Genomic DNA, 20,295 nt, shown 5'->3' with positions numbered 1-20,295 from the left:
TCCAGCTCACCAGAGGAGCAAGTGGCAATGTGTTAATAAGCTCTTCCAGTCAGCAAGGGTCAGGCAGGGCTCCTGAGTGAGTCAAAGAACTGGAAGGGGATTGGTTCAGCTTCAGCTGGATCCTGAAGTTCAGATAAAGCCATGGTAATTCTTTTAGACTCGTGATTTCCTCTACTGGCCTGAGTGATTTGGTGGATCTATATTGATTGGGTGATCTGGCCACCTCTCTGGCATAACTGGTAAGAAGAAAGGTCCTATTGCAAGGCACCTCTCTCTGTTATGAAGTGTATAGCAAAGGTGTTTCCTGGCAGTTCCAGGCTTATGCGATCCTTAGTGTCTGGGATGCCAGGAGAGAGAACCTCTTTTTAAAGTCCATTTCCATCCCACAAACAGTCTCAGAATAAACCTACTTGAGTCACAGGCCTATGCTGAGACCAGTCACTGTTAATAGGGGTGTAGGGTAGTGGAATTGCAGCAGGTGTATACTTCAGTTGAAGCATCTCCAAGCCTGTGCTTGTATCTTCAGTTCATTCACATATACATACATAAGCACACATGTATATGTATTACATATGTGTGTCTTGGGTGTGTATTTATATTTATATTCACACCATGTTTGATAGATGATATACAGGATATTCAAGAGTAGTTCTCAATTTTATAACCTAAATGCCTCTCCAACTATATTTAAGGTACAAGTTCCACCAGGCAGGGCGATCTCACCTCTCTGGAATAACTAGTAGGGAAAGAAAAGCCTATCAAAGACACCTCCCTCCACTGCAAAGTAAAAAAAAGAGAAAAGTAGAGGGAAAAAACAACAGGCAAACAAACCATTAATTGACCTACTGACTATTAGCTTTGTCACTCAACAGGTTATTTCATAAGTACCTACCCAGGCACTGTCCAGGCACTGGGCAGGAATGTTGCAGGAAAGGCCATACTGGCTAAATTTACCCTGTAGGGAGAGAGAGAGTTAGACAAGACGCACATAAGCAAATGAAAATCCTATGGCATCCAGTAGAGATACAGCCCTAGAGACAGCCCATGGTTGGCATCAGGTACACAGTAGGTGCTTAAACAGCACAGGTGGAAAAAAAAGAGGGCAGAAGAATCTCTTTTTGCTGGGGATTCTCTTTGCTAAGATTATTCCAATCATGGGAAAAGGCATGAAACCCAGTGAGCGTCAGGGCAGGGTGAGGTAAGATGCATTCAGGGAGTAGAAAGAGGTTCCCATGACAGCTGCTTCCAGAGTGTGTGTTGGATAGGCCCTGAGGCTGATGGTAGATTGGGGTGAAATTATGCAAGGACGTGAGGGGCAGGCTAAGGAGCAGCATGTGTAGAATGATTACAGCAACAGTCTGGAGGGCTAGATGAGGGGCCATGGGGATGGATGGAAGGCAAAGCTTTTAGAGCGGAGTCTTAAAGGATCTGGGGATTAGCTCTCTTGTAGTGACCTGAAAGTGTTTTATTTATCATCTAGAATGAGCAATACATATATTTTAAGAAGTGTTGTAAGGAAATTTTAAATAAGATTTCTTCTGTGAATTTACTGATATTTATTCGAAGATTAGAAACATTTAGAAATGGGAGAAAATGGTTTATCCTGACTGTTCATAATAAAAATCCCACCATCTTTTGGTGTATAATAAGGAAAGTGACAATGGTGCGGGTCACTGGGGTTAGGAGGGGTATCTGGCAAGGCAGAAAATGGCAGCCTGCCCTTCAGGGCCTGTGGCCTCTGGGAGTGACATGCATTCTTAGAGAGGACTCCTGGGAGGGTTACCCTGGCCTTCCAAACCAGGCTGATAGTCCTCCTTCTGCTTTTACAGGCACCTTTGAAGTGGGCGTCCACATTGCCGATGTGAGTTACTTTGTTCCCGAAGGATCCCATCTGGATAAGGTGGCCGCTGACAGAGCCACAAGTGTCTACTTGGTTCAAAAGGTAAAAATCAGTCTTCAGTTTCTTAGATCAAAAAAACATGCTTCCATTTAGTAATCTTCCTTTAAGGAAAAAAAAAAAAACTTGTCTCCCTCCCCCTCCCCAAAATTATAAGGAACAGTAGTCTTGTCTGGATATCTCTTATTATATCGTAAGTTCTAAAAAAGTGCTCACCACTGGAAAAGTGTTTGCCCTCTGTTATTGTGTGTTTTCCTGAAAGATGCCAAGGGAAGACGCAGGTTTTCATCTCAGGCCTCATCTCGGAGTGGCCTGGCCGTGTTAGTCACTCTGACAAATGGTCAGCTTCAGAAAGAAATGAGGAGAGATACCTGCTTTTAATAGCCGTTCCAAAGCAGGAATGAACAAACACAGCCTACACAAGCCACCAGTTTTCCTGCAGTTTAGGAATTAGGATTAGGCCCCAGCCACACACACTCATTCATGAATTGTCTGTGGCTACTTTCACAGGACAGCAGCAAAGTGGAAGGACAATTTTACTATTTTCTATAGGTCCTTTAAGAAACCCTTTTTAAAAATAAAAAAAATATTTATTTTTTTTAGTTGTAGTTGGACACAATACCTTTATTTTACTTATTTTTATGTGGTGCTGAGGATCGAACCTAGGACCTTGCACATGCTAGGCGATTGCTCTACGTCTGAGCCACAACCCCAGCTCAAGAAACCCTTTTTAACCCTATTCTAAACAAGGTCACCAATCTGGTCATGCCCTGCCCTTAACAAGATGACCAGAGGAGTGTTCAAAATGGAAAAGCAGAGGGAGGCCCTAAAGAGTGGAGTTTCCCAACTCCACAACTCCCCCTGGTTCAGTGTCAAGGCCTCCCTCAGCTCATCTGTAAAAGAAAGGAATGGACAGAATCATCTCAGCACGTCCATTCCTTCCTGTGTGCCTCGCACATCCAGATAACCATTCCTTTAATAAGTATACACTTTAGACCAGGGGTCAGGAAACTGTACCCATCAATTTCAGCCTACCACCTGTGTTTTCCTGCCTTCTGTATTTGTCCCAGCTAGAAGTCTGATTACTACTTCATGTCACTTCTGCCTCCTGAATGATCCTGTGGCACCACCATCATACCTACTACCTCCCCGTCACACCCTTGCCAAGGATCCCACTGAATCTACCACCTGGCAGAAGAGCATTTAGACGCAGAAGTAGAAGAGCTGCACCCGTGTTCCAAATGCACAACTGGCCCGGGGCCTAAGGCTTGTAGCACGCCCAGCTGTGATATAGTAGACTTTCTTTTCAAGCCTGAAACCAAGGCTTTCTATCAGCAGAGACCTCAGCTTATATTGGGGTTTCTTGGCCACTTGCTCTTTTCTGTGGATGGAACCCATTGTCATGACTGCCACAACTCAAATGTGACCATCATGTAAGGTTCCCATCCAGTCCCACAGCCCAGGTTCTTTTGTATCTGTGGTCTGATTCACAGAATTAGGGCACCTCTCCCCACGGCCATACCGGTAGCACTGTGACATGTAGAGACATACCTACCTCTAGCAGATCCAATAAGCCATCGTGTCTCGTGACCTTTGAGTGCCTGACCATCTGCTAGCAATAAAAGCACAGGGCCTGCTGAACAGAAAGATTGACACACAATGAACCATTCATTTCCTCAGCCCAACCTTGTATAGACCCTCCAATATTCCCCCACTTCACACAGATGGTCCCAAGCCACTTATAACAGGGTAGTAGCCCTCGTGCTAACCTCTAGAATTCTAGTGTTCTAGAACCCCTGAGCTCCCATTTTGTCCAAGCATCAATGTAATTCTTAAAAAGATATTGGTAGTTCTAGAACGAAAGTCCTTCAGGACACTGTAGAAGTTCCTGAGTTTTTGGAGTTTGCCAAGTATGCTGAGAGTTCCTGTCATATTATCTGCTGTCCACTACTACTAGCCTCTCAAAGTGAAGGAGATTCTTTTAGGCTCTGAGTGCAGCCCCATTCTTTTAGGGCTGAAGATTTTGTTGCCTGTTGGCTCTCCCACCCCCAATCAGGCCAGCAGTTGACAGTGATGTCATCGATCCCATGAGGGAAATCACACTGTCCAGCACTCTCTGCTCCCACTCCAGAAGGAGCTAGCCCAGATATGCTTTTACCCCAAGTGAGAGGCTGTCATGTGTTATGGCTGCCTTCAATATGCTAAGGCTCTTCCTAGAAAGACCTAGCACCTCCTCTCTCCTGCTCTAGGATGATGCTCTCAGATCACTATAGTCTGTACTATCTGAAGAAAACCCTAGTCCTGCCTGCTCTAAGATTGGATAGCTGGTGACCTGGATCTAAGCAGGAGGATTGCACATTTAAGGCCAGTCCCTGGGCAACTTAGTGTGACCCTGTCTCAAAATAAAAATAAAAAGGGCTGGGGTATAGCTCAGTGGTGGAGCACCCCCCCAAAAAAAATCAGACTGGATAGCCACTTTCTTTAGGGGTTCAACCTTGTTTTCCATTTACACTTGGTGATCAGAACCACCATGCAGGTGTTTTCTACCATCCTAGGGTGACAGAGCTAAGTGAAGAGGGAAACAGAATTGATTAGAGCTGTGAATGAGTCAGAAGCTGCATGGGTATCTAAATCCAGTTTCAAGTAACAGAGAGCATGGGCAATAGGTGACCTCTGCACAGTGTGCCTAAAACATCTAGAACTTTCGAAGGCCACCCTGTGAGAATAACTGTACCCTCAGCTGAGCAGAAGTTCCACCAGATGTTGCTTATATCAGACAAACCATGTCCCTGATTTGCCTCCAAGCCTGTTTGAACCTAAATGCAGTGTTCAAGAATTTCTGCTTGACTTCCTTCCTCACAGTATTTATGATACTTGTCAAGTCATGAGCAGGTATAGATGTCTTATGGGAATGCAGCACAAACTCCTGACCCACAGATCTCTCTGCATGTGAGCACACCAGGCTTCTTCCCCAGCCTTTCCTCTTTGGCCATGAAATAGGCCTTCACATTCCATTACTGACTATGCATATGGCACCCCTGGAACATAGCTCCACAGAGCTGGCCTTCAGGTTATGTTTGGATTTTTAGAAGGTTTCTTTAACATTTTACAAGTTTGTATCCACCTGACCTTTATTCATGACCAGTCAGGACTTATTAACCTGGTACTAGAAGAAATACCTTCAGTGTTATTCCCCTTATACTGACAGCTTTCTTGTACAATCTTCTTCACTTCTTTACATCATATTCCCATTCATGATAACTGTAGCTACAATTTCTGAGGTTCTCCAGCATGAGGCAGCCAGTCGATACCTCAGGAGTCATGAGTTATCTGGAAGGACCCTGGATTTTCTGATAGATGGGACTGAGGACTTCACCAGTCAAGCCTGGATCTCACAAAGACATCCATGTGGAAGACTGATTGTCTTCCAGGTTCACACATGCCATCTGTAAGTGCAGGAACTAGAAGACCAGTTCCCTAGATATTTGAAAGTTCCAAAAGTCATTGAATTCATGGCCTGCCAGCTTCACCCTCTATAACTCCTCCATATTGTACCAGCTTGCCAACACTTGCTTGGACATCCTGGGAGAGGGAGCCCAAGTGTCTGCTAGTTATGACAGCTGGCACCACCATATCTAATTGACATTTACTTTTCTGGAGAAGATGAGAGAAAGAGAAGGAACCCGACTCTTACCTCAAAGATGTGCATAACCAACCAGCATGGTTAAAATTAAAAGATAGAAAATACCACGTGTTCCTTAATAAGACTCTGGGAACTCTCACTGCTGGAAAAAGGCAAATTGGTACAACAAAAAACTCTGGTAGTATCTTTTAAAGCTAAGTGTATACATACCTGTGGCCCAGCCATTCCACTTCTAGGATGTACCCCATAGAAGTGCTTACTGTGTGTATTGCCAAAAAAATGATGATATATGTTCATTGAAGCATTGTTCAAGCTAGCAAAAAAAATAAAAAGTAGAAATTATTTAATACCTATCACCTAGAATGAACAGATAAATCATGGTATTTTCACCCGTGGGAGGCTGTAGAGCAATGAGAAGGAAAGCACAGTGGATTCACACAACAGCTTTAATGGTGAAAGAATTCAGACACAAGGATAGATTCCATCCATACAAGTTCAAACCAGGTGAAACTAATCTACACCATTAGAAGTCAGGGTCGTGGTTACCCTTGATGGGAAGAAGCTCTCAGTGGTGGGGGACTTCCAATGAGTCTTGAAGTGGGTTCAGTTCATGAAAATAAATCAAACTTTCATGGCTTATACATTTATATATACATATTATACTTAAAACATGTATTTTTATTTTGAAGCTTTGGGGGCAATTGCCATTCCACTTTAACTCCTTTAGGATCCTCTATCCAGCCTACCAAGGCAGAGAAACCACATCAAGGTCCAGGTTCTTCCTTAGTGTGGCCCTCCTGAGGACATAGTTATGATACTTACCTGTTGATCCCACTTAACATGACTTCCAGCTGGAGGCATCCATCCTCACTTCCTGCCTCAGAATGCCCTTGGCCAAACCCAGCCCTTGCCTGATCCAGGGCCTCTTAGAGAAGGAAGACGAGACTCCAAATTCCTTTTATCTGCAGAAACTATAATGTTATGACGGAAAGAGAAAGAGAAGTCATCTCTTAAACTTCAATCTTTGAAGTGGTTTCTTAAACTCTAAAGTCCACACTAAGTGAATAAATGTGAAACGTTCTCCCCAATTAGAAAAATTAACTTTGCTCTTCAGTTAAGTATTCTTTGAATATTTAAGAATTTGAAGCCATTAAAGGTATTTCTTCTAAGCAGGTGACTTTCTCTTGTCCAGCTGCTGCATTCTCCTTTTAAAACCAAGAATTCTTTTTAAAATCAGAAAATGAAAAATAAATAAAGGTGGGTTGAATAGCTATGTTTCCTTCCCTACTCTCTGGACGGTTTCTTGGTTGTCACAGTCCTAGCGTCTCTCCTGGGGCCTGCTGAGCCAGGGCTCTGCTGCTGAATCCTGCAGGTAGGGAGCTGGGCGGAAGGGGCTGTGTGCCTCTGCTGCCAGCCCGCAGCCTTGGAAAGCAGCAGCTGGGCCTTCTCATGCCTTTGAACCATTGCTCTGACCTTTCTTCCTACTCATTTTTGTTTCTTAAAGGACTGTGTCCAGGAACTTTTCTGCTGTTTTCACTTCATTTTGCCTATAAAGGTCTTCTTAAAAGCTGGGTGAGCTGCTGCTCCCCCTCCAGATTCTCTTGCTTTCTCCTTTGGCAGAATCATTTTTCCCAACTTCATCACTCAGGGGAAGGAAGATGGGGGTGGGGCTGGGGGTTCCGGTTGATTTCCCATCTATAGAGAATGTGGCTCTGACTTCTTTTCATTCAGAGGCTGACCTATAAGTGACTGATGGTCAGAATTACAATCTCAGCTTGGTTGGGGGAGTCCTCCTGTGGAGTAGGACAATGTGCAGTGAAGCCAATCTTGGGCCCATCCCACTGACTTTTAAATGAAATTCTTTTTGTTGAGATTTTACTCACAGTAATAAGTATTTGTTAACTCTTCTTAACAATAGGGTGTACTCAGGCAGAAAGTTAAACTTAAATAGCATCTGTTTAAATCCCGTGAAAAAACATCTTTTCTTTTTGACAAAAGATGGTTCTGTTGGGACAGGGGTCAACTGTCTACCTGAACTCGAACCCATTCTTCTCAGAAGGACATGATATCTGTGCAGTTAATGCCTCTCCACTGTTTTCTCTGGGAGAGAACACAATGTAATTTTAAGTTTTAAGGTAATTTTTTTTAAGTAAGTAAATTAAGTTTTAAAAGTAAAAGAAAACCTAAACAGTTGAAACCTAAACCTAAATTTTCTGCCTACTGGCTCATCCACTCATGTTATTTTAGGTGTGAAACAGCTCAAATGAAAGTTCGCCCATAAATCTCCATGATATTTTATTGGTACTGCTTTATAATAGACATCAAAGATGAGGATTGGAAGCCTGGCTTCATGTCACATCCAGACAGTTTTAAGATGTTCCTTTCTGACACCAGCAGATTGTCTGTGTTGATGTTTTGTTAATGTCAAACTGTGTAGCAAACTTGATCAAATTTTGAAGTCATGGAAGTGTTGATATGAAAAAGAAAACTCTTTAAACAGAGATGTTGGCCAGAAAACAAATTATCTATTTCCTTGATGTTGTTTCAGTGGGCAAGTAAGGATCTAAAGTGTACCTTGGTGTTAAAACCTCGAAGTCCTCAGAGAAAAGCAGAAAAACTCACCACGTTGTCAGACTGCAGATCTGGGCTGATGGGCACTTAGGTTGTGGGGGTGTTTAGGTGGAGGCCTGCCAAGGCCTGGGCTGAAAGGTACAGAGAGGCTGAGAGGCCCCACAGACATCGGTGAGCCCCCCGTGGATTGTGGTCATCTGACCCGATGTCATAGCTCATCCTTCCTGCTCCTCCTTGTCTGGTGATTGATTCTTCCCTTCTGTGGCCCTTTCCGTTGGTCACAGGGCTGTCCTGGCTAACCCGCTGCTGAACTTGGCCAGCCCGCTGCTGTGGCTTTTGCAGATGTTTCTGCTCTCTGAGGTTAATGTAAGATTTTATAGTCTTGTTAGTACCCCCACCCAGCTGCCCAAATGATCAGTTTCTCTCAACTCTCCCAAGCCCTGGTCCAGAATGCTTAGAAAGTCAGGGTCCTGTCATCTGCCCCTTTTTTCCACGGCCAGCTTCTAAGCTGTACCCTGACTTAACTTTGGACCTGACCATGGCGCATGCTTCAAGCTCCTTTTCCTTTTCTGATCCACTTGGAATTTATTGAGTACTAGCTGTGTGCCAGGCCCTAGGGATATGAAGACGAGGTGGAGGCGGCCTTGCCCTGGGGAAGTCAGAGGAAGAGGGCACTTAACTAACATTTTAAGTGCTCTGGGCTGTCTTCAGTGACAGAAGTGCCCAAGGTGAAGACATAAAGAGGAGAGAATTCATACTTACCTGCATGGTGCAGGGAGAAGAACTTTTGAAGGGGCATAAAAGCATCACCTAACAATCAATTTTTGTACCATGTTTCACATTTTGAGTAGAAAACTTCCAGATGGTCAGAAGTGGGTAGCAAGGGCCTTCCAAGCAGGAGCTAGAAGTGGTGTGTTCAAGGAGCAGCATGTAGTTTGGAATCTCTAGGGTGTGAGTTAAAACTCCTAAAGGAGGAGCCAAGAGATGATGTTCCAGGGAGGGGTCTGAAGTGGCAGGCTGAGTTGCTTGGGCTTTACCAAGAGGGCAGATAGGGAAGTGATTGGGTCAACCTGAGCACTCTCTGGCTGTAGGAGGCTGAGGCCCAAGGCACAGATATCATTATTAGTACCAGGGTCCTTCCTCCAGTCATGTCTTCCTGAAACTTTAAATGACCAGTAACCATCCTAAAATAGATGGAGATCTTTGCTCACAGAATTTTCAGAGAATTTACCAGCACCACGGTGTCTAACTAGCCCCAGGAAAACTTAGGACAATAGGTGTCTACAGACAGTGCACCAAATGGACATCCCAAACAAGCAGCATTTCATAGTTACCCCAGATTTCAGCCTACTCCCAATCCTGCAGTCCTTTTCACAAAACAGAAAGTAAGGAGAGGCAAAGATTAAGTAAGTGGGAGAAGTTAGATGCCCCCTTTATCTTTACTGCCCCCTTGGAGACCTGCTTGTCCCTAGCAGTTCCTGGCTACCTGTGACTTCTGGACACTCGCTGACTATGGAGAATACAGACTTTGCCAGAGACCTCTTGGCCTCACTAGAGGCAGTTGGGCCCTTCCTCGTCCACAGGACAGGTGAAAATCCTGTTAATTAAATTCAGCTCAACAATTATTGGGAAGGTGAAGGCAGCATGTCCTAATATGCAACTGCAGGTGGTCATGGGTGGAGTTTGGTGAGAAGATGCAGAAAGCTCAACAACAGTAGGAAGGTGGTGCTCTCTGGCAGCACACACACACTCAAACTGGAACAGTACAGAGATAAGCATAGCCCCTATGGAAAGACGGCATGCAAATTTGTAAAGTGTTCCATATTTTTTTAAACATTTAAAAAGGAAGTTGTATGAATCTATTTTCTGCTACTATAAAAAAATACCCAAAGTTGGTTATGTATAAAGAAAAGAAGTTTATTTAGCTCTGATTTGGAGGCTGAAAATCTAAACAGTGTAATGCCAGCTCTGGGGAGTGGCCCCGCCCTTGTCTGTATCACCTCATGGCAGATGGCACCACAATGGCAGGAGCTTTGTGAAAGGGAGAGATCATGTGGCTAGAAGGGCTTTAAAGTGATGGGAGGAGCCAGTCCTGGCCTGCCTTTTAAAGGTCCCACTACCTCTCAACACCCATACTGGGGACCAAGCTCTGAACACATGGACACATTCAAACCGTGTCCAAACTCTAGCAGAAATCTTATCCAGAATGATTTGCACTCCAGAACTCTGCCACTGGCTTAGGAGACTGTTAGACTAAATCATGAGAGAGAAAAAGAAGTGCCGCACTTGAACAGTGTGGATGAAGGGAGAATTGAAGAGACTCAGTTGAGAGAGGTCAGACCTTCAGGACTCAGGAACTGACTGGATGTGATGGGCCATGGGAGTGGAAGAGCCATAAGATGACCCATGGCTATGGTCTGTGTGTGAGGACAGGGGCATGGCTCAGAGGTGTGAGTGTGGTGTTTTGGTTTTTGAGTGGTTTTGAAGGAAGTTTTGGTTTTTGCTTATTTAACTGGGGTCAGAGTACTGCTGTCAACAGAGAGAGACATTGACTCAGGAGATCCTTGGGGAAAAGGGAAAGCAAAGGGCAGGGAGAGGAGTCCAGTAAAGGCCCTGGGGTGGCTAGGCTTGGTGGTACAGGCCTGTAATCCCAGCAACTCAGGAGGCTGGGGCAGGAGAATCGCAAGTCCAAGGCCGTCCAAGGCCAGCCTGGGCAACTTAGTGAGACCCTGTCTCACAAAAATAAAAGACTAGAGGGATACAGTCAGGGGTAGAATATTTGCCTACAATCATATTCAAGGGCCTGGGTTCAGTCCCCAGTACTGAAAAAAAAAATTTTTTAATAAGAAAAATTTTAAAAAATATATGTATATACATAGGTACATATATACACACACATTTATATTACTAACATAAATGAGATGTATACATCTTTAATATAAAATGTCTTACCTGAAGTATAGTCATGTTGTGCACAGAAAAAAGACAAAGACTCCATACCAGCATACTAAGAGACTACTGTGAAAAGTGGGAGACTGGGACATAGGCTGGAGAGAAGAAAGGTGTCCACCATAAAGAATGGCAGCTCTGACCTTGTGTCCTGGCTCCAGGGAGGGAGAGGCCAAGTAGATCAGATTGCTCACTGGGAAGAGCCGGGCAGAGGGATCTAGGCTTTGGACAAGAGAGTCCACATTTTGAAATAGCAGAGGACCAGGGCACACAGGATCCAGAGAAACAGTTGAAGGAAAATGCTACAAGGGTACTTGTGAGGGGTGAGGTTTGGCATCTCAGTTTTCTCTGTGAAGGAGAGTTGAGATTTTCATATGAGAGAGAGTGTGAAGGCAGCTGGGTGGGAGGTTGGAGGAGTGCTGTAGCATTTTAGAATTGAACCTGAAGGGCATGGAGAGGGAGCTACCAGAGATGAGTACAAAAGACCTGCCCGTCTTATGAAGTAAGAGCAGAGGCTGTTTGGAGACCCATCTCCACATGGCCCAGCCAGTTTCCCTGTCCCCATCTCTGCTCACCAGGATTGCAAATGCAGGTAAGACAGTTGTGAGGTTGGCCTTGGGTTTTTTAGCTGGGGCAGTAGGAGGGAGGGAGCTGGAGCATTGAAGTAGTCCCTGCTCAGCTGAGGAGGACAGGAGAGGGAAGCCAACATCAGGTGGTTGAGGAGCAGTGACAGGGGCTAAGGACAGCCAGGGTTTCTCTCTTCCGGGGGTGGGGGGTGGGGGTGGGGGTGGGGCTTCTCTTCCAGCCATGCATGGTTTCTGCACTTGTCACCCTGGCTCATGTCTCCAGCTTCCATGGAGGGCCTCACACAGCCCACATGCTGCACCAGGGTCCAGGCAGGTTTCTACCTGATGGAAACGGGCATGTATTTGAGAAAGGGGCTCTCAAGTGGCTGTCCACCTCTCCAGCCCTCCTGAAGGGATGTTGCTGGGCAGGGGACCCCTGCGAGTCAGGCCCCATTTATGAGAGGCTGTGGTGTGCCAGACCACAAGTGTGCTTGTAACCTCTTAATTCCTTCTCTTTTGAGAGACAGAAGCCTAACCACCTATTTACAAAACTCTGTTGACACCAAAACTGTTTTCTTTGCAGTCCGTCTGATTTCTGCCTCCAGATCTGGTGAAAAGTTTATTAAAAGGACTGTACCTTAAAAATTAAATATAATTATACTACCCCAAAAGCTTTTGTGTTTTGCTTCTTCGTGAGCACTTAGGTTCTTTGGCATCTCACCACTGCAGCATGAATTGTAGAGCAGTTTGGATAACTGGGCAGCCACTGGATGTACTGGTCGTTTTTAGGAGCAGTGGCTAAAACAGTTTACATTATACTTAAAACACTAATAGCCTATGAAATTTTTATGTAAAGATGTTTAAGTAGAAGTCTACCAGGTATTTCATAAAATGTTTTATGTGATTCAGTAAAACAGCAAATTAAAAAATCAAGGGTCATCCGTTTCCTGAGCAAAAGACAGTTTGTTTGCAGCCTGAAGGGGTCTGCTGTGTGTCAGGTGCTGGGTCCAAGCCTGGGGCAAGACCCCTGTCCTTGTTCTTGAGGTTCTCCAGTCCGGAGGAAGAAGGAGGCACCTGAAGCCAGTTAGGACATAGTGTGGTCAGCAGTGTGGAAGTGTCATGGAGGAAGGATGGAGTGAGTGGCTGGCTGGCTGGGACTGCCCCTCACCCTCTGAGTGAACAGGGGAGGTGAACAAATCACAGTGTGTTCTCTGGGGGAGATTGGATAAGCTCTTTAGAGATGGAGATCAACCAAATCTGGGAGAATGTACCAAAGTTTGCCAGAGGCAAAACTTCCAGAAAAGTGTTCCAGAAAGAGGGAACAACATGTGCAAGAGCCTGAGCAGTGCAAAGGCAGGGCAGGTGTAGGACCTGCAGTGGAAAGGTCTGTGCTGCTGGCGATATGGGTATTAGAAGGGAGCGTCTGGGCACAAGTCTGAACAGCAGGCTAAGCCTGGTGACGCAGGAGCTTGGACACCATGAGCTGACTTTATTGAGCATCTTCAATATTGTTTTTCTACTGAGAAAACCGAGACCTGGAATTGTACTAACTTGCCCAGATCACACAGGAAGGGCTGGGCCAGGATGAGACCCCAGGCCTCAGGTGTCCCAGCCTGCCTTCTCTTCCTGCTCAGGGTTGTTGATACACCTGCACAGCCCTCAACTGCATAATAGACTTTAGACTTTGTTTTGGATTTTGTTTCTTTAATGGTGAAGCTCTTTTTGCAAATAACATATTAATCCCAAACTTAAAGGTATAAAAACAGAGCATGATTCATGAGCATAATTGCATTAGCATAAGTTTATTTCATATCGAAGTGTATAACACAAGATCCGTTATGAAAACACTGGCTTTCTTTTTTCTTAAATTTATATGTATGCATATATTTTAGTTGTCAGTGGACCTTTATTTTACTTATTTATTTACATGTGGTAATGAGAATCAAACCCAATGCCCCACATATACCAGCCAAGTTCTCTACCACTGAGCCACAACTACAGCCCTGGCTTTCTTTTTAATAACCTCTTTTAATTTAGAATACTTTTAGATGTACGGGAATGTTGTCAAGACAGGACAAGAGTCTCAGATGACAATGCTGCCCCCATTGTTAACACCTGCACTGCCAGCCACGAGTCAGGACCAGGGAACTGACATTGCAACATTACTGTGAACTCACTCTGTACTTCATTTGGATTTGAGTGATTTTCCCTCACTGTTTTTGTTTTGTGTTTTATTTTCATTATTCCAGGATCCAGTCCCACCCCAAGTTGTAATAACTTTCTTTTAACAAAAACTTAAAACATGATGTTAGGAATTAGGTTACATTATCCAATGCTCAGTTTTGCATCTTAAAGTAAGATACTGCCTTGAACTACACTATGCTATCTTTAAAAAATGATATTAAAAGATATTAAGCCCTGTACTAATATCATAGCAGCAAGCACACTGGCATTGCAGCCAGTTTCCAAAATATATTTGGTGTCATGATCTGATAATGCAGCCCAGAGAAGAATACAGGAGTGCACACCCAGAAAACTTGACTTAGTCTGTCTCAGGCTCCATAACAATATACCCAGACTACATGGCTTCAACAGTGGACATTTATTTTTCAGTTTTGAAGTCTATGAGTCCCAGATGAAGGTGCTGGCCAATTTGGTTCCTGGTGAGAGCTCTCTTCCTGGCTTGACTATGGCTGTGTCCTCACATGGCCTCATTTCTGTACCCACTTGAAGAGATCAAATGTGTGTATTCTCTCTCCCTTTTTCTTCTTATAAAGTCACGAATCCTATGGAGCTGGGCCCCACCCTTAGGACTTCATTTCATCTTAATTGATCTCCTAAAGATCCTATATCCAAGTACTGTCAAATTGGTGGTTGGGGCTTCAACATATGTTTGGGGTTAAGGTGGTGGGGACAGTTCAGTTCATAGCATAATTCAAAGGCTGAAAATTATGTGAGATCTTTATAATCTAACCATGAAATAGTATGAAGTTGAGACCTTCCCATTTTATACAGTATGTTGATAAAGGTAAAGATATACTATGCTGTAAAACACTTGACACCACGAGAAAGTATTCAATATTAAGATCCAATTTAATGCACTATTAAACAAGTTAGCAAAGAAAATATAGTTTTATTGGAACTGTGCAAAAGCAAGGGCAAGAAAAACATTTCAAAAGTAGTTGCCCATGAGAGCATTGCCAAAAGTTTTCAGGTCCTCATCAGATTTAACAATAGATGTTTAAAAGTAGTGTCCTTTAAAATAATGCCAAACAACTATTAATTAGATGTTACTGATGTGGGCCATGAGTTCTAGAATTTACTTTTCCATACCAAAGATGTTTAGTGTACTGAAGCAGGGTGTGGTACAGATACTTCACATAGAATAAGAAACCACTGAGGCTGGTTTTGTTATTACCACTCAAGAAGTCAGCTGGATTTACCCCTAGTACTGCATAATGGCCCCTCCTGCCTGTTCCTTCTTGGTCAGCACAGGCCCTCAACACAGCACATGGAGCAAGCAGATCTTCAGTGAATGTGGAGAGAAGTAACTGGTGATTGATTCCATCTGAAGTAGGAAAATGTGGGAGAGAGAGCAAGCAAATTTGAAGGCAGGAGGGAGAGAGTGGGAAGTTTCTTCAGGAGGTACAGGTATAGTCTCATTTTATCTTTGGAATTACAGAGAAACAGTAATATTACAGAGAAACAGTAGTATTCTGGAGCAGCTAGAAATCATCATTGGAAAGTAAAAAGTTTAATTAAAAAGGATACCATCAAATCATCCTATTATGGGATTGAAAGATAAATGGGAAGAAATCACTTAGGCGTTAAAACTGCAAAATGGATGACTGGCTGACCAAGGTTCATCTAGGGAACTGCACTTAAGAACTTTTCTGCTTTATTGCAATAGTGACATTTTCTTATTCTGTTAATGTTCCAACATATAATTTGGTAAATTGTGTTATATGCAATTACTAAATCAGGGAGTAGCTTGATTTTACTCTGGTGATGCTGTGAAGACTTTGTCTTGAGGCTTTGGGTTCTTAAGTATATTGCTCAACCAGAACAGTTATAGCCACAAGCTACAGTCATTCTTGAGTGTAGAGCTTTACCTTTAAGGTAGCTGACCCTGCTATCCATGGGGACTCGTTCCCGGGACTCCTGTGGATACCAGAACCCAATGATGCTCCAAACCCTTTTATAGAATGATATGGTATTTGCATGTAATTCACAATCCTCCTGAATATTTTAAATCATCTCTGGATTGCTTATAAACCGTAATACAATGTCAGTGATATGTAAATAGTTGTTATGTTGTGTTGTTTAGTGATGATGGCAAGAAAAAGTCTGTACATGTTCAGTAGAGATGCAATTTCTAAAATATATTTTCCATCCAAGGTTTGTTGAACCCATGGATGAAGAACCAGAGGGCAGAGTGTGGATAGCAAAGGGTAGCTCTTTTCTCATGGCTACGGTGTCTCTTTTAGCTTCTGTAAGCAACTCTTTCCACTTTCCTGGATTATATTTCCTTGACACTGGAGGCTCCTGGAAGAGCCTGAGACAGTGTGGTCTTTCCTCAGAATCTTATGGGAACAGAAACACCTGAGAACTCAACCTGGTCACTAAAAGGGCTGAAAGGTGCTTACAGCTATCCTCTGTTCACAGGTGGTCCCCATGCTTCCCAGGCTGCTATGTGAGGAGCTGTGTAGCCTCAACCCCATGACGGACAAGCTGACCTTCTCTGTGATCTGGACGCTGACCCCCGAGGGCAAGGTAACAACTTACATCTTGCCATTCATTCTCTGCTTACCAGCATCCCATACTGAGTGGTGGGAATCACCTGCGGTGTGCCTGGTGCTGGGCTGTGGTGCTGCTGTGGAAGGGTGGTGAGAAGGAAATGTGAGGGCTCTGGCCTCAACGGACTGTCAGCCCCACCTGGGAGGCAGGAGCTGATTTTTGCCCAAGACTAAGTGGGTTTCAGTGAGGTTGGGTATGCACTGGGAGGCAGGTGGCCCCACTGCAGGAAGGGAGCAGGGCCTGGGGGAGGAGGGCATTAATGAATGGGGAGAGTTTGCAAAGATGTGCAACATCAAACTAGGGAAAGTCTGAAATGGCAGTCACAGATGAATTGCGGCTGCTAGGACTCATAATGTTTCATGAGGAATGTGGTATTTCAAAAGATGAGTGCTGCATCAGGGTGCAGGGTGACTGGAGGTGTGTAGGCCAGGCAGCAAGGTAGCACTGTGTCAAGACACAGGGTACGAAACCCCGGGGCACTGTGGAACATCAGCAAGCATGTCCCAGACGTGGGGAAGAAGGGAGCTGGTAAAGAAAGATGAAAAAAAAGCAGTTTCTTCCCCCAGAACAACAGCTCTGCACATCCAGAATAGGGTAATGATAAATAAACTATGGTGCCTAATCTGGAATGTTATACAGTTACTAAAGCTAATTACAAAGACCATGGAAGAACATGGCAAATGTTTATGCTGTAATATTTAATAGAAGTTTTTAAAAAAGGTAATTATTATTAAGAGACTCCAAATGAAGATGGAAGATTGAATACCCACATTTACTTTCATTCCCTCCCAAACCTCACTAAAACAACAATAAAGAGAATTTTTTTTTGAAGACATAAACCCACAAGGACAAAGAGAGTGGGAGAGGAGACAACAGCAACAAAATTTTGGAAGCTGGGTAGCAGATGGATGAGTGGTAACTGACTTAGCAGTCCTGAGAAAGTTGATTCCTGAGCCAGCAACAGAGGAAGCCAAAAACAAAAACAAAAAAATCCAGAAATTGACAGCACTAGATAACTCTGGAAGGTGGGGAGGGGTGGGTGAATATGAGGCTGCAACAGTATCAGTTGCAAGTTTATTTTAAAAAAGATTAGTTCCCATGTTCTACACAGAAGACCAGAAATTTATTCTCTGGACAGGACAGAGGAAGGTGTCTGAACTGAGGCACAGTGACACACTCGGTGCTGCTGGGCCTAGGGATTGAGTGAATGTTGGCATACTGAAAGTTCTTTCCACCAACTCCAGAGTTCTGGGGGCCAGGCCTGCACCCATGAGTTAGGAGATGGAAACATCTTTCTCTGAAGAGTCTGAGTAGTAAATAATAAAGGCATACTAATAACCTTAAGGGTTTCCCAAGGAGCAGCCCAGCTCTCTTCTGCAGTAAAGCTCACAGACAGTGAGCCCCACTGCCCTATCACAGTTTTTTTAGTATTTCACTTTCATGTCTGAAGGGACAACCAAGAGGAGAGTGTCTAATATTACATAGAAAGGTAAAGTAATCTAATAAAGAAAAGCAACTAGGACAAAACACACTAACAAGGAAAAAAAATGATATCTTTATAGAATTTTTTAAAGGGAGTTATCTATATCACAAGATAGAAGAAATGAAAAAGATTCAAGATTCCAGTTGGAAGTGAAGTTGAAGAATTATCCCAGAAAGAGATAGAAATGATAAGAAAATTAGAGGATCAGTCCAAGGTATCCAGCATCTGCTCAACGAGTATACTAGAAATAGCAAAGAGATCAGAAGGAAAGAAATGATCAACAGGCATGTAAAAACATGGAACCATGAATCCCACCATTATGTATACCATAATATACCAATTAAACAAATATGGGGGTGGGGTGGGCAAAATCATTCTAGGAAATGCTCTGTTTCTGGAAGACACGATTCCAGATTGGAAGAGCTCGCTGCCAGCATAGTGGTGGAAACATGTCTCCAAGACACACCAAGACACACCACCAGAGAATTCTAGAACCCTGGAGACAAAGAATAAGATGCAGGAGGGGATCATCTACAGTAGATCAGAAACCAGAATAACTAGTACTTTTCTACCACAACTCTAGAAGCCACGTGACAGTGAAGAAAACCTCCATGTCTGAAAGTCTGTGATCTCCATATCAAAGTTTTGTACCTAGCTTTCAGTAAACTGCAAGAGTAGGAGAGGACATTTTGAGACAAAAAGTACTTCTGGTACACTGTTTCTCAGAAAGCTGCCAGAGAATAGGCTTCACCAGAATGAAGGAGTAAATCAAAAAAGAGAAAGAATCGGGCGTAGTGGTGCACACCTATAATCCCAGCACCTCAGGGGGCTGAGGCAGAGGATTGGAGTTCCAAGCCAGCCACAGCAAAAGCAAGGCGCTAAGCCAATCAGTGAGACCCACCCCCCCCACCCCACCCTGTCTCTAAATAAAATACAAATAGGGCTGGGGATGTGGCTCAGTGGTTGCGTTCAACCCCCAATACCCCGCCCCCCAAAAAAAGAAAGAAAAAGATATTGGACATAGGAAACATAAATCAACACAGGGAAGAACGGAAGGAATCACCTGGATCAGGGTTTAAGACACTTCCTATAAAGGCCCAAATGGTGAATATCTCTGATTTTACAAGCCACCTTCTCGGTCATAGCTATGAAACTCTCACACTCTAGCAGGGGAGCAGATGATAGGTAAATGAAACAGCTTGGCTCTGTGCCAGTAAAACTTTATTTAAATTCAGTTGGCAGGTTGGATTTGACCCACAGGACCATAATTTGGTGATTGATACCCAAACAGCAATACCCAAACCCCTCAGTGCTTTTGGACTATCTGTGTAATATCAATACATGGGACAAGCCATGCAGTGCCTTAGTGTTGTTATGAAACCAGTTTTGACCTCATGGACCCCTGAAAGGTCTCAGAGATCCCCAAGAAAGAATCTGTGGAACTTAGCAACTTAGCAAGGCCCTAAGCAATCCAGGAAGACCCTGTCTCTAAATAAAATATAAAAAGGGCTGGGGATGTGGTGGCCCAGTGGTTAAGTGCCCCTGTGTTCAATCCCAGGCACCAAAAAAAAAAAAAAAAAGCGGTTACCATGGGGAGGGACAGACGAGAGGGGAACAGAAGGTTACTGTCTTTCATAACAAGCCTTTAAAACTATGTGATTATTGTAACTATGTATATTTTATTTTTAAATTTTTAACCTGCAATTTTTCAGATATACCTGAAAGTAAAGAAAATAGCACAATAAATGCTCTTTGCACATCTCCCAAATTCAACTACTGTTAAGATTTTGGTTTTTGATACAGTGTTTTGAAATAAACCATAGTCAGGTCCTTTCACTTACATGTACTTTCATATGCAACTCTAAAAACTGTGGACTTCCTTTAATATAAACACAACCCTGGGGCTGGGGTTGTGGCTCAGTGGTAGAGTGCTTGCCTTGCATGTATGGGGCACTGGGTTTGATCCTCAGCACCACATAAATAAATAAAATAAAGGTGTTGTGTCCTACAACTAAAAAAAAAATTAAAATAAACAAAAAACACAACCCTGTAGCATACCTAACAATGGACGCTAATGCCATGGTGCCATCCAGAACCCATAACACATTTCCCTGAGTATCTCCAATGGACTTGTCCAAATTGAAATGAAAAAAAAAAATACACACGTTACTTTGGGTTTTTATGGCTCCTAACTATCTGGTAAAAAGTTCCTTTCTAAGGTTTAAGAGGCAAACATTATCTGAAATGCAGAGAAGGAATTATGAGTACAGTATGCCAGCACTCATATTCTGGTGGGGGTGAGAGCAAGCATGGGGGGAAAATGAATGGAAAAAGATCAGAAGGAAATAAAACAGAATGCCAACTGTGGTTGTGTTTGGGTAGTAAAACT

The 20,295-nt window shown here is 43.6% G+C and overlaps 1 protein-coding gene and 1 non-coding gene across 10 annotated transcripts in view; both read left to right on the top strand.

Annotated features, from left to right (window-relative positions):
- The window catches only part of Dis3l2 (DIS3 like 3'-5' exoribonuclease 2), a 332,047-nt gene that overhangs the window by 236,275 nt on the left and 75,477 nt on the right, over positions 1-20,295 (top strand). For all 9 annotated transcript variants that reach the window (XR_011709223.1, XR_011709224.1, XR_011709225.1 and 6 more), the window contains exons 11-12: positions 1,830-1,942; positions 16,292-16,399. Coding sequence is in view for 6 of the 9 variants with exons in the window: in XM_071619543.1 (XP_071475644.1) it covers positions 1,830-1,942; positions 16,292-16,399 (221 nt within the window). In the remaining 3 variants the exon portion in view is untranslated. The remainder of the gene's footprint in view (positions 1-1,829; positions 1,943-16,291; positions 16,400-20,295) is intronic.
- On the top strand, positions 9,837-9,940 carry LOC114097984 (U6 spliceosomal RNA). Its single transcript, XR_003583650.1, has one exon. It is a non-coding gene; the product is annotated as a U6 spliceosomal RNA (small nuclear RNA).

The sequence above is a fragment of the Marmota flaviventris genome, chromosome 11, assembly GCF_047511675.1.
Source record: "Marmota flaviventris isolate mMarFla1 chromosome 11, mMarFla1.hap1, whole genome shotgun sequence".
Taxonomy (NCBI): Eukaryota; Metazoa; Chordata; class Mammalia; order Rodentia; family Sciuridae; genus Marmota; species Marmota flaviventris.
This window is presented reverse-complemented; position numbering and strand designations above follow the sequence as displayed.